General features: G+C 38.3%; 3 protein-coding genes across 23 annotated transcripts in view; 1 reads left to right on the forward strand and 2 right to left on the reverse strand.

Annotated features, from left to right (window-relative positions):
- Ccdc77 (coiled-coil domain containing 77) overlaps positions 1 to 6,087 on the reverse strand; it is a 53,676-nt gene extending 47,589 nt beyond the window's left edge. For both annotated transcript variants that reach the window (XM_048787536.1, XM_048787532.1), the window contains exon 1: positions 5,952 to 6,087. The gene's annotated coding sequence lies outside the window, so the exon portion shown is untranslated. The remainder of the gene's footprint in view (positions 1 to 5,951) is intronic.
- Erc1 (ELKS/RAB6-interacting/CAST family member 1) overlaps positions 1 to 13,292 on the reverse strand; it is a 1,605,700-nt gene that overhangs the window by 1,168,169 nt on the left and 424,239 nt on the right. The window lies entirely within an intron of this gene.
- Kdm5a (lysine demethylase 5A) overlaps positions 6,178 to 13,292 on the forward strand; it is an 81,424-nt gene continuing 74,309 nt past the window's right edge. Inside the window, exons 1-3 of the mRNA XM_015500793.2 lie at positions 6,178 to 6,524; positions 9,757 to 9,834; positions 11,396 to 11,518. Coding sequence (XP_015356279.1) covers positions 6,360 to 6,524; positions 9,757 to 9,834; positions 11,396 to 11,518 — 366 coding nt within the window. The 5' untranslated portion in view covers positions 6,178 to 6,359. The remainder of the gene's footprint in view (positions 6,525 to 9,756; positions 9,835 to 11,395; positions 11,519 to 13,292) is intronic.

Genomic DNA, 13,292 nt, shown 5'->3' on the forward strand with positions numbered 1-13,292 from the left:
AAAAAAAAAAAAAAAAAAGCTTCTTTGTTTCCCAACTATGTGTCTAGGTCAAGCTGAATTTTCTTCATGTACTTCAATGAAGATAACATATCGCAAAAGATTAAATTCAGAAACAGATATGAGAATCCAGTTTGAAACATTAAGAAATTTTCAAACAAAAAACCATTGCCACTTTTCTCCTTATATATATATTTTTGTTTTGGAAAATATAGTTCTTATTCTGAAAATGCATTTATGCTAACATGTTATAGCTTATTATTTTATTTTTTTCATTGTTAATTTGTTCTATTTAGATGTACATGACAGGGCTGGGGATGTGGCTCAAGCGGTAGCGCGCTCGCCTGGCATGCGTGTGGCCCAGGTTCGATCCTCAGCACCACATACAAACAAAGATGTTGTGTCCACGGAAAACTAAAATAAATATTAAAAAATTCTCTCTCTCTCTCTCTTAAAAAAAATAGATGTACATGACAGTAGAGTATATTTTGACGTTTATATATACATGGAGTATAACTTATCCTAATTAGGATCCCATTCTTGTGGTTGTACATGGTGTGGAGTTTCACTGGTCATGTATTCATATATGAACATAGGAAAGTTATGTCTGATTCATTCTACTCTTTCTTATTCCCATCCCCCTTGTTTTATTTTAAATGAATAAATGTTTATTAGTTTTAATTGCTAATATGTAGTAAATATCAATATATATAACCCATACAATAAAAGCTTTTTAGAGGGGCTGGGGATATAGCTTAATTGGTAGAATGCTTGCTTCACATGTGCAAGACTCTGGGTTCAGTCCCAGCACCACAAAAAAAAAAAAAAAAAAAAGGATTTAGGGGCTCATGCTTAGACTCAGAGTCTACCAGGGCCTCATTTGTCTATTAATTATAAAGTGAAACAATTTTATTTTATTTTTTTTGCAGCACTGGACATGGAACCTAGGGCTTCATGTATGCTAGGCAAGCACTTTACCACTGAACCACATCCCCAGCCTCAAAACCATATATATATAGGCACTGGGAATTGAACTCAGGGGCATTCAACCACTGAACCACATCTCTAGCCCAATTTTGTATTTTTATTTAGAGAAGGGTCTCACTGAGTTGTTTAGAGCCTTGCTAAGTTGCTGAGGCTGGCTTTGAACTCGCAATCCTCCTGTCTCAGCCTCCCTGAGCCACGGGGATTACAGGCATGTGCCAACTATGCCCATCTTATATTTTAATTTAATGTTTGGCAAAACAACAAAAAAAATTTTTGGTACCAGGGATTGGACCTGGGGGTGCTTAACCCCAGCCCCTTTTATTTTTTGAGATAGGTCTTTGTAAGTTGCTTAGGGCTTTCTAAATTGCTGAAGCTGGCTTTGAACTTCTGATCCTACTGGCTCAGCCTCCAGAATAACTGGGATTATAGGCTTGCACCACTGTTCCTGGCAAAACAAATTATTTCATTAACTCTTTTTTTTTTTTTAAACTTTTTTTTTTTTTGAGAGAGAGAGAGAGAGAGAGAGAGAGAGAGAGAGAGAGAATTTTAATATTTATTTTTTAGTTTTCGGCGGACACAACATCTTTGTTTGTATGTGGTGCTGAGGATGGAACCCAAGCCGCACGCATGCCAGGCCACCTCCCCAGCCCCTCATTAACTCTTTGGATGAAATCCAGAGGCACTTACTTACCACTGAGCCACATCCCCACCTGGTTTTATGTTTTATTTTGAGACAAGTTCTTGCTAAGTTGCTTAGGGCCTCCTTAAATTGATGGGTTTGATTTTGAATTTGCCATCCTCCTGCCTCAACCTCCCAAACCACTGGGATTACAAAGTGTGCACCATCACACCTGGCTCATTGACTCTTTTTAGTTAGAATTTCATTGCCTCCCCCCCTCCTTTTTTTTCAGTACTGGGGGGTTGAACCCAGGGGTGCTCTACTTCTGCTACCATGGAGTTCCAGCCCCAGACTCTTTTTTTCCTCCCCAAAGAGAGTTTTTGTTTGTTTTTAAGGAAAGTAGATACATATTCAAGGGAGAACAGTGGTAATTGAGAGAGGAGAGAGAGAGAGAGNGGAGGGGGGGGAGAGAGAGAGAGAGAGAGAGAGATACAACACACACATACACACACACACTGTCATTTGGGGTAAAGTAAGGAATATACATTCAAGGGAGAATGTGGACAAGCTCTAGAGGCAGACAAGAGCCCAGCCCTTTTAAGTTTTTGAGACAGGATCATGTTAAATTGCTAAGAGTGGCTGGCCTCAACTTGCAGTTCTCCTTCCTCAGCCTTCCAGTCTTTGGAATTACATAAGTGTGCCACCTCATTGGCCATTTCTTCCTTTTTTTTAATTAAAAAAATTTTTTTTTTAGTTGAAGATGGACAGAATGCCTTTGTTTATTTTTTTATGTGGTGCTAAGGGTCGAACCCAGTGCCTCAGACATGCTAGGCAAGTGCTCTGCCACTGAGCTATAGCCCTAGCCTCAGCATTTCTCCCTTTTTTTGGAATCGTGTGGTTTTCCAGATTTAAGTAGTAGAAAACCTAAGGCTTCTGTAAGTCATTATAATTGTATACAATGAGTCATGCTTTCCTGTGTCCACATCCCTTTGCAATGTGATTCTGTCACTTTCTATCAAGAAATGCAGTCTAGGCTGAAGATGTAGCTTACTGGGTAGAGAGCTTGCCTAGTCTACACAAGGTACTAGATTTGATTTCCAGTACAGAGGGGAAAAAAAAAGAAAAATAATAAATAAAATACAATGAAGTCTATTTCACTATGCTCCTTTTCTGATACTGGGATTGAACCCAGGGGAGGTTTACCACTGAGTTAAATCCTTGGTTCTTTTTTATTTTAAATTTTGAGACATGGTCTTGCTAAATTGTTGAGGCTGGACTGGAATTTGGGATCTTCCTGCCTCAGCTTCCTGAGTCACTGGGATTATAGGCATGCATCATGTGCCCAGCTATTTCCCCACCTTTCTGATTCTGGGCCTTTCTTTTGACATGCTTTGACCAACAGAATTTGAGAGAGTGTTTGATACATTTTGGAGTCTAGACCTTAGGCTTTTGCTTCCAGTCTTATCCTATTGGAATGCTAAGACTACCATGCTGTGAAAAAGCCCAGTTTACTATTTTAAAATTAGAAACCAGAGCTGGGGATATGGCTCAAGCGGTGGCGCGCTCGCCTGGCATGCGTGCGGCTTGGGTTCGATCCTCAGCACCACATACAAACAAAGATGTTGTGTCCGCCGAAAACTAAAAAATAAATATTAAAATTCTCTCTCTTTAAAAAAAAAAAATTAGAAACCATGTAAACCAAAGTTTCCCAGCCAACAACTAGTACCAATTGCTAGACATATGAGAACATCTTGCACTCTCCCACCTTAATTGTGTATTAGCTTCTTCTGGAAAATAAACCAGTAGGATATGAGATTTCTCTTTAAGGAATTGGCTTACAAGATTATAGAGGCTGGCAAGTCCAAAATCTGCAGGGAAGGCTGGCAGGCTGGAGACCAAGAAAAAGCTGATGCTGCAGTTGAGGTCCAAAACAAATGGCAACATTCCTTATTGCTCAGGGGTCAGTATTTTGTTCTATTCAGGTCTTCGATTGATTGGATGAAGCTCACTTGCTTCATAGAGGGCAATCTGCTTTATTTAGAGGTCTCTGATTTAAATGTTAATTTCATCCACAAATGCCCCATCACAAACACCCAGAATGCCGCCCCTGCCTTACTGGGGATTGAATTCAGGGGAACTGGACCACTGAGCCACATCTCCAGCCTTATTATTTTTTAATTTAGAGACACTGGTCTCACTAAGTTGCTTAGTTCCTTGCTTTTGCTGAGGCTGGCTTTGAACTCAAAATCCTCCTGTTTCAGCCTCTATAGCTGCTGGGAAACTTTGGTTCACATGTGCCACCGCACCCAGCACAAACATCCAGGATGTTTGACCACATATCTGGCCACTGTGGGCCAGCCAAATTGGTACATAAATTTAAACATTAAACCAGTCAAGCTGTCAGATGACTGTGACTGCATGAGTAAACCCAGGTGAGGCCATGAATCTATCAGATTGCAAACCCATAGAATTGATAAATAATTTTTATTTTCAGTTTTGAGATAGTATGCCATTCAACAAAGGGTAACTGAAATAGAACTATCTCCTCAAAGTGTCTGTGTGAGGTTTAGGCTGGTAAGTATGAATAATTGGGCATTACCTTTTGTGGATGCTGTAAATAAAATGAAGGGATATTATCAATGTCATTCTTGGAAGTCTCAAAACAAAATTTAGTGTATGCAAATATAAGATGAGGCAATAAAACACAAGGGAAATTGTTTTGTGGATCCAATTCATTTATTTATTGGGTGAATCCATTTATTTAACAGTCTCATCGCATACTCCCCATATCCCAAGACTATTCAAGGAGCCTGGAAAACAATGGCCAATATATGGACAATGCCCCTGTCTTTGTGCAGCTTACAGTCTTGAGAAAGAGAGGAAATTATTTCCAAATGTTTTGACAAGGAGCTGAGCACGTGGCAAAAGCCTGTAATCTCAGTGGCTCAGGAGGTGAGGCAGGAAGATCCCAAGTTCAAAGCCAGCCTCAGCAATTTATTGAGATCCTGAACTTAGCAAGACCCCATCTCAAAAAAATAAAAAGGGTTGGGAATGTGGCTCAGTGGTTGAGGGTTTCTGAGTTCAATCCCTGATACCAAAAACAACTATAATAAACAAAATATTTGAGAAGGAAGTACTAGTTGCTGATGACTAACTTTGATGATTATGGAAGTCTTTCCAGAGCAAGTGATATTTAATTGAATTAGAAGGAAGATAAGTTGGAAAGACATACATGAACTTGTAGGGACAAGGTTGGGTCAGGAGACTACAAAAATGTTCCACAGGAAATAATCTGTGAAGATTCAGAGTTAAGGCAAAGAATGGTGCATCAAAGCCACCAAAAAGTTTGTAGATTATACAGTAAAGCAGAAGAGATGAAGCTTGAAAGTGGCAGTAAATAAAAAAAATGTGAAGTCATTGCATTTTTTTTTTTTTTTTTTGGTAAAAGGGATTGGGCTTAAGCAATGAGACACATCCCCAACCATTTTTATTTTTTATTTTGAGACAGGGTCTCTCTAAGCTGCTGAGTTGGCTTTGAATTTGCGAAGTTCCTGCCTCAGCTTTCAGAGTCCTTGAGCTAACAGGTGTGTGCCAACATGCCCAGCCATATTGATACTTAATACTAAAAAGCACATTTTCAAGATTTCTCCATTAATCCTGTCTATGTTACTTTCCACAATTTGGAGGAAGTAAGAAATAGACACTGGCATACAGATTTTTTCTTTTTCTTTTTGCGGTTCTGGGGATCCCTTATGCACTCTACCACTGAGCCCTGGCTTAGAGATTTTCCGACAAGTTCAAAACGATTACCGTAGTTTTTTTTTTTTTTTTTTTTAATAAACTGAAAAAGGTTTAATACATTATGTGATGCCAAAGGGAGCTAGTTACTGTTAAAATGAGATAATTTAGGGTTGACTGACAAATGCTAGAAAAGAAAGATTAGGAGAGTGAAAAGAATTCTTAGGTGGTGGCTAAAGCCGCTCTGCAGGATTTGGGGGATCGGTTCCATTTAGAACTTATCGTGCAAACGAGGCAGGTATAAAACGACCAAATACAATTGTTCGTAAGATACTAGCAAAGGATGAAAAAAAGAGAGTGTGAAAAATATGCCGGAAATGTTAGTTACTCGGTCAAATGTAGACAAGCAGGATAAAACAAATGACGGCCAACCAGCAGCGAGGTTGGGTGGCTACCGTTAGGCCGGGTTTGTTTGCGCGTCCACTAATACACAAAGGGGAACTGCGTCCTCCTCGCCGGAAGAGAACCTCTGCCCTCTGGGGCATTACACATTCCTCCGCGCCGGAAGAGCGCGTTCTGCCTCGCCCCGAATACTTCTGTTCACTCTTACCTCGCCTAGAGGAGACCGTGGGACCCTCAAGGGTGACCCTCCCGGAGTCATCAGCTGCCCAGAACTGCGACGGGCAAGCAGAGAAATAGCGACACCAGACTCTCCCGAAAGGGAGGAAGAAGAAAAGCGTCGTACCTCGAGGCGTCGCGGCGGAGGAATTCTGTTTCCTGCGGTGGCGGAGGAATTTGACAGTACGTTAACTTCCGGAAAAGTCCGGTCCCTGAGAGGAAAAGCCCTGAAGGAAACAATAACAAACGACTGGAGGAAGCGATTCTGGGGTTTCTGCGTCCCGCACTTCATGTTCAAAAAGATGCGCTGCGGCCCCTGTCAGGGGACGTGAAAAGGCGTGGTGGGCTTCAGCCAGCCTTTCTCCACTTGTTCTCCTAAGGGGGTCCCCTGGCTATTGCCATGGCGGGCATGGGGCCGGGGGGCTACGCGGCAGAGTTCGTGCCACCCCCGGAGTGTCCGGTCTTTGAGCCCAGCTGGGAGGAGTTCACAGACCCGCTCAGCTTCATCGGCCGCATCCGGCCTTTGGCCGAGAAAACTGGCATCTGCAAAATCCGACCGCCCAAGGTACCGGAGTCTGTGAGGAGAGACGGGGAGAAGGGAGTATAGGGGATTCGATACGCTTGGTGTGGCTTTACTTCTCAGGTTTTTCTGTTTTTTCGTGTATACTCTTCCTCATTTCTGAACAACTGAAGGCTACTTTTCTGGATATTTTTACCTTAGTTTCTTCTGCAGTTTAATTTCGGTGGGTGTGAACGCCAGAAAGGGGTCTTCCTAGGGTCTTTTCCATTTAGAACTTGGGCACTGATACTTTTCTCTGGAATTGGGGGAAAGGGTAACAAAAGGCTTCAGGCCTTTTGATGTCTGGAAAGGTGTTTAAAGTGTTGTGACCTGACGTGCCTTCCCCTTATGTACAATCCTCATTATGCTTCTACAGTAGAAACTACCTGTCCGTCGGCTATTTCTGCTGCATCCAAGCCCTGCTAATGCTTAGTTTGTTAAATGTTTGCAGGTCATCTCTCAGGGTTAAGTGGGGTTTTTTTTTCTTTTTATTTTTTTATTTTTGTGGGGGGAGTGCCGAGGTTTGAACCTAGGGTCTCCCTAGCTCTGAGCTACATCCCCAGCCCTTTGAGTTTGATATTTTAATTTTCAAAGGGGTCTCGCTAAGTTGCTTAGGTATTCGCTAAATTGCTGAGGCTGGCTTCAAATTTGTGATCCTTCTGCCTCAGCCTCCCGAGTCGCTGGGATTACAGGCTTGTTCTATCGCCCGGATAGGTCTTGGGTTTCTTAAAAGGTAATTTGAGCTCTAGTTGTTTCCCACAATGGTATCAAAAGGCAAGAATTCCAGGCCGATTACTGCTGCGATGGAAAAATCTTACATGGGGAAGAGAAAGAGCATCAATAATTTTTGAAATTCAGAGGTTTAGGAAGACTTGGTCAATAGTGGAAGTGGAAGAAAACGTTGAAAACCCTTGATATAAGGAACCAAGGAGCAAAGATTTTAGAATTGCAATGATTGCAAATAATTAGGTTTGCCTAAAGTTGGATAATTATAATTCTCAATCTTTAAGGATCTCAGATATTACTCCTATGGGTGCAGTTAATGCCCTAAGAGTTTCAGTGATATGCTCAAGGTCAAAAGGGTTTTTCTTTACCCATTACACCAGTGCTTTCCAAATACTGTTGCTGGATAACCTGTACCATGGTTGACTGGAAGTTTATTAAACTGCATATTGCTAGGCCTTTTTAAGACTAGAATCAGGGCTGGGGTTGTACCTCATTGTAGAGCACTTGCCTAGCATGTGTGAGGCTCTGGGTTCTATTCTCAACACTGCATGTGAATAAATGAATAAAATGAAGGTTCATCAACAACTAAAAAAAATGTTAAAAAAAAAAAAAAAAGACTAGAATCGGGCTGAGTATGTAATTCAGTGGTATAGCATTTGCCTAGCGTGTGTAAGCCCTGGGTTCCATATCTCTGAAACTGCCCAAAGAGTGGGGATTTAAAAAAAAGGGGGGAAAGAAAAAAGGGTGAAATCTATTTCTGGATCTGGAATGTTTGTAATCTGCTTTTCTAGCAAATGCTTAGATGATTCTTAATGCAGATTAAGTTTGTGAATTTTTGCTGTGGATAGAACCTTTGCTTCTTAAAGACATTTTGCTTTATGTTTTGTCTAGAGGTAGATAAGCCTGTTACCAGTGTTGCATTTAAGAAATCAACCACCCTCACCAGAATTACCATGATAGTTCATACCACAGTGAATTAAAAGCTTAGATGAAAGGGGGAAAAGGAGTAGTTAGTTTAGCATCTATAGAATGTTTTATTTAATCTTTGAAGACCTAGTAGGTAAATAAATTTCTCATTTTGCAGATGAGGCAAGTCTGGATAAGTTAAAAAACAATCAAATGTGTTATCTTGGGCAAAAAAGCAAAGTAGGTTTTGAACTTCAAAATCAAAGTTTTCTGATTATAAAGCAGGTCTTACTCCCACTATGCTGAATACTATAATATTATCAGTTGCAAGCAAAGGATTAACAAATAATTGTTGTGATGATATGCATTGCCATCCTCCAAAAGCTTCTACTTTTTCTTTATCAAAATTATCTAATGCTGACCAAGACTGAAGCATTGAAGTTTTTTCCTAAACCATATTTTCATCTATTTATGTTGTATTTATTCATTAAAAATTCTATTGAAGGATTGTTTTGGTAAAACAAAGTTATATTTTTATTAAAAAGGCTGAAAGAGTATACATATTAAATAAGGTTTATTAAAAACAAATCTTTGACTACTTCTCATATCTTTAAATGCTATTGTTTAGGCCAATCAAACTATGTTCTTTAGAATGCCACTTGAAATATCTGACCTCAAATTAGTTACATCTGTCTGGAAGTTGTCTTTGTTCTGTGGATTTCCTTATTTAAAAAAAGTATATATGTTGTGTATATGTATATATATATATGTATGTTTGGGTCCCCAGAAGCTGGGCTTTGATCAAAACATTTATATAACATAGACTGTAAAGTGCTTATATTTACACATAAATAAAAAATATTTTAAAAAATTGTTGACAAAATTGACTTTTGGGGGAGTGGGAGGGAAACAGGGTCTCTCTATGTTGCCCAGACTGATCTAGAATTCCTGGCTCAAGTGATCTTTCTACCTCAGCCTCCTGAATAACAAACTATTGGCAGGTGCCACTGTAACTGATTAATAAATACTTAAAAATTTCTTTTCTCTTTCCTGCATTGCTGGGAGTCAAACTCAAGTCTTACATATGCTAGCCAAGTGTTCTATCACTGAGCTACATCACCAGCCCTATAAATTTCCTTCTAATCTTTAGTTTTACCTTTTTTTTTTTAATTTGGTAAACCTGTATGTTTATTGGACACTGTTCTGTGGTACATGAACTCATTGCTTTCTGCATGAGTAATTTGAGAAAGCATAACTGTGGGAGGTAAATAGCGAGACTGGTGAGAGTTGAGAACACTCTAAGTGATATTAAAATTATTTTATGTGAAAAATATTATTCTGTTTCTACAATAAAGAAGACTTACAAGTTCTATTGTCACTGATTTTTGGCAACTCACCCCTTAAAGTAATGAATAATGCACTCCTTGCTTACATACCATTATTATTTTTTGGTGCTGAGTATTGAACCCAGGGCCTTGCACATGCTAGGCAAGTGCTCTACCACTGAGCTACATTCCCAACCCATATTACTGTGTTAAAAAAAGCACATATTTTTGTATACATAGACACAAACACATATACATATACGCATGTCCTTTCTGTTTAGGATTGGCAACCTCCATTTGCGTGTGAAGTAAAAAGCTTTCGATTCACTCCAAGAGTACAGCGCCTGAATGAACTTGAGGTAAGTGTTATATTAACAATTCTTCTTCCTGATTTTTTATGTTAGGCCTCTAGGTAGAGAACTTTGATTAGCTTATGTACTGAGGCCCAGAGTTTGTGTTAATTGGGATTGACTAGAACAGTTATTTAGTGTTTGGAAGAAGTGTCTGATTTTTAAAAGCTTATGGTTAGAGTTTTTTTATTTAGCTGAGATTATGGGAAATTGTTTCTTACTATATTTTTCATCATGGGAATGTCCAGCTTCGGAGATCTGAAATTCTTAAATTCCACTTTCTCCAATGTTTATTATTCTAAAATTTTTCAGGGACTAATCTCAGAAGATCTCTGCCTCTTGTGGTCCTTGGAGGATAGTTTCTTTTTTTTTAGTTGTAGATGGACACAAAATATTTATTATTTATTTATTTGTTTACTTATTTATTGTGGTGCTGGGCATCGAACCCAGTGCCCCATGCATGCTAGGCAAGCACTCTACCACTGAGCCACAACCCAGCCTGGAAGATAGGTTTTTTTTAATTCTATAAATTTTCATTTGAAAACCTAGTTTTCAAGTGGTTTTGTTTTGGTAGAATTTCTCCAGACTGTTAATTTTGTTTATTTATTTTTAAGCATTTTTAGCTGTAGATGGACACAATATCTTTATTTTATTAAATTTTTTATGTGGTGCTGAGAATCGAACCCAGTGCCTCACAGGTGCTAGGCAAGCGCTCTACCACTGAGCGCCAGTTAATTTTATTTATAAGATTTCCCTTTAAATATTACTAATTCTCTTGGATTGTGCTTATATTATTTGATGGCCTGGGGATGCAGGTCAGTGGTAAGAGTGTTTTCCTGGCATGGGTGAGGCTCTCAGTTCAATCCCCAGTACCACACACGCACCCACCCCTCTCAAGATAAGAAAAACCAAAACATGTATTTTCTGAGATTTTAATACATATTTTTCTTTTAAACTATTGTAATTAGATACTTGATGAAGCATCTTAATATCACTGAGGTAGAGTTGGTGTACTAAAAGTGTGCATAATACCTACAGATGAAATGATGGAATTAGGATGCTTAGAGACTAGAAATAATTTACTGTGTACTTTGGTTAGCATAAAGTTAAGCAAATTAAAAGAATTCTTTTAGTTGCTAGTGAGAACTTTTTACATATGTTAAAATTATTATTTTTTTTGTTGATGTTGCTCTATGGGTTGAACCCAGGGCCTTGCCCACACTAAGCAAGCATTCTACCACTGATCTGTAAATTGTATTTTGAGAGAGGATCTTGCTAAATTGCCCAGGCTGCCTCAAACTTGTAATCCTCCTGCCTCTGTCCACCTCCCAAGTTTTTGGATTACAGGTATATACTACCATACCTGCTTTAGAGTAACTTGTTTTTGCCTTGGTGAATAAAGCTCATTAGAAGTATTTAACCTCTTTACATTATTGGCTTTTTTTTTTTTTTTTAACACAGTTGAGCTTAACAGTAAAGAAGTCTTTAAATTACTCTAGATTAAGACACATTGATTTATTTTCAGCCATACCAGTTCCTATGGCCAATATCTATATTTTATTAATCTTAGGCAATGACCAGAGTGAGACTGGACTTCTTGGATCAACTGGCAAAATTTTGGGAACTTCAAGGGTCTACTCTGAAAATTCCTGTGGTGGAGAGAAAAATTCTGGATCTGTATGCTTTGAGCAAGGTGAGGCACTTATGATGTAATGTTAATGGCTGAAGCCAACTTTATCCAGTACAGTGAATAATAGCTTTGAAACTTAAAAGTGAAAAGTTTAGATTCATTTTTGTACTTCGTTTAGAAATTGAACAGAGGGTCTGGGATATAGAGTACATGCTTAGCATGTGGAAGGGCCTGGGTCTGATCCCAAGCATTACATACATATACGTGTACCAAGAAATTGAGCACAAGTCTGGAAATTTATGATAAAGAATTTCAAAGAAACTTGGAGGGAAACATTGCTTTCTGTGTAGGAGTTGTTTGGCAATGAATAAATGGAAACATATCTTAAAGGTTTGTTAGTGGGTTTTTTTTTTTTTTTTTAATACTGGGGATTGAACCCAGGTGTATTTTACCATTAAGTTACATCCCCAGCCCTTTTTATTTTTTGAGACAGGGTCTCACAATATATTATGATATATATATATATGTGTGTGTGTGTGTGTGTGTGTATTATGATATATTATGCTTAGGGCCTCATTGAGTTGCTGAGGCTGACTTTGAACTTGCAGTCTTCCTGCCTTAGCCTCCTGAGTAACTGCTTTAGCCTCCCGAGGTGTGTGCCACCATGACTGGCCTCAGACTTTTTTTTTTTTTTTTTAATTATTTTTTTAACATTTATTTTTTTGTTATAGTCGGACACAATATCTTTATTTATTTATTTATTTATTTATTTTTATGTGGTGCTGAGGATCGAACCAAGGGCCTCGCACGTGCTAGGCTAGTGCTCTACTGCTAAGCCACAACCCTAGCCCTTCAGACTTATCTTTAAAAGCTGTTTTATTATAGCTACTCAAGAGCCTGAGGCAGGAGGATCATAAGCTCAAGACCAATGAGACCTTGTCTCAAAATAAAAAGTAATAAAGGACTGAGGATGATACCCTGTCTCAAAATAAAAAGTATTAAAGGACTGAGGATGTAGTGTAGTGGTAGCATATCCCTGGATTCAATCTCTAGTACTGCTCAAAAAAAGCTCTCTTATAATTTGTTATGGAATTAATGATTCAGATTAATTGGCTCCATGGTGTACAATATGCAAAAGAAATACCTATTTACTGATATTATTGGAGTGTGCTGAGTGTATAATATTCTGTATGGAGCTCGTCATCATTTCTGTTTAACTGAAAATATAGTGTATTACAGGGATTCATGATACTCAGCATTCTTGTGTGTGATGTATGTATCAGTTTTATTAATTACATTAATCAGTGTAATTATCAGTTTAGCACTAATATAATGTTAAAGGCTGAAGCCAGCTTTATCCAGTATAATGAATCATAGCTTAGAAACTTAAAGATGAAAAGTTTAGACTCCTTTTTGCCCAAATTTGCATTTAGGTTGTAATATTACATTTCCTGAAGTGAACATAACCAACTGACCAGCAACAGATTATAATAATTACCTTGAAAATATGTTTTGTTAATATGATAATTAAAAATCTCTGCTCTGATTGTGAGTGAAGATAACTTTATTATTTGAGACATTTTGCAGCACTTTTTGTGGCCTTTGATATCTTAAGATTGCTATGTTATTTTGAAATAATAATTGATAATATTCTTATTTATATTGTAGAGTTAATTTTTGAAGATTTCACTTCTAAGAAAAAAAGTGAGAATAATGATATATATAAAAATTGTTATTATTTTTTCTGATACTGGGGATTGAATCCTGGGCCTTGTGCATTCTAGACAAGAGCTTTATTACTGACCCATACCCCAAGCCCTTATTTATTTATTTAGTA

Source organism: Marmota marmota, unplaced genomic scaffold (assembly GCF_001458135.2).
Source record: "Marmota marmota marmota unplaced genomic scaffold, marMar, whole genome shotgun sequence".
In the NCBI taxonomy this organism is placed as follows: Eukaryota; Metazoa; Chordata; class Mammalia; order Rodentia; family Sciuridae; genus Marmota; species Marmota marmota.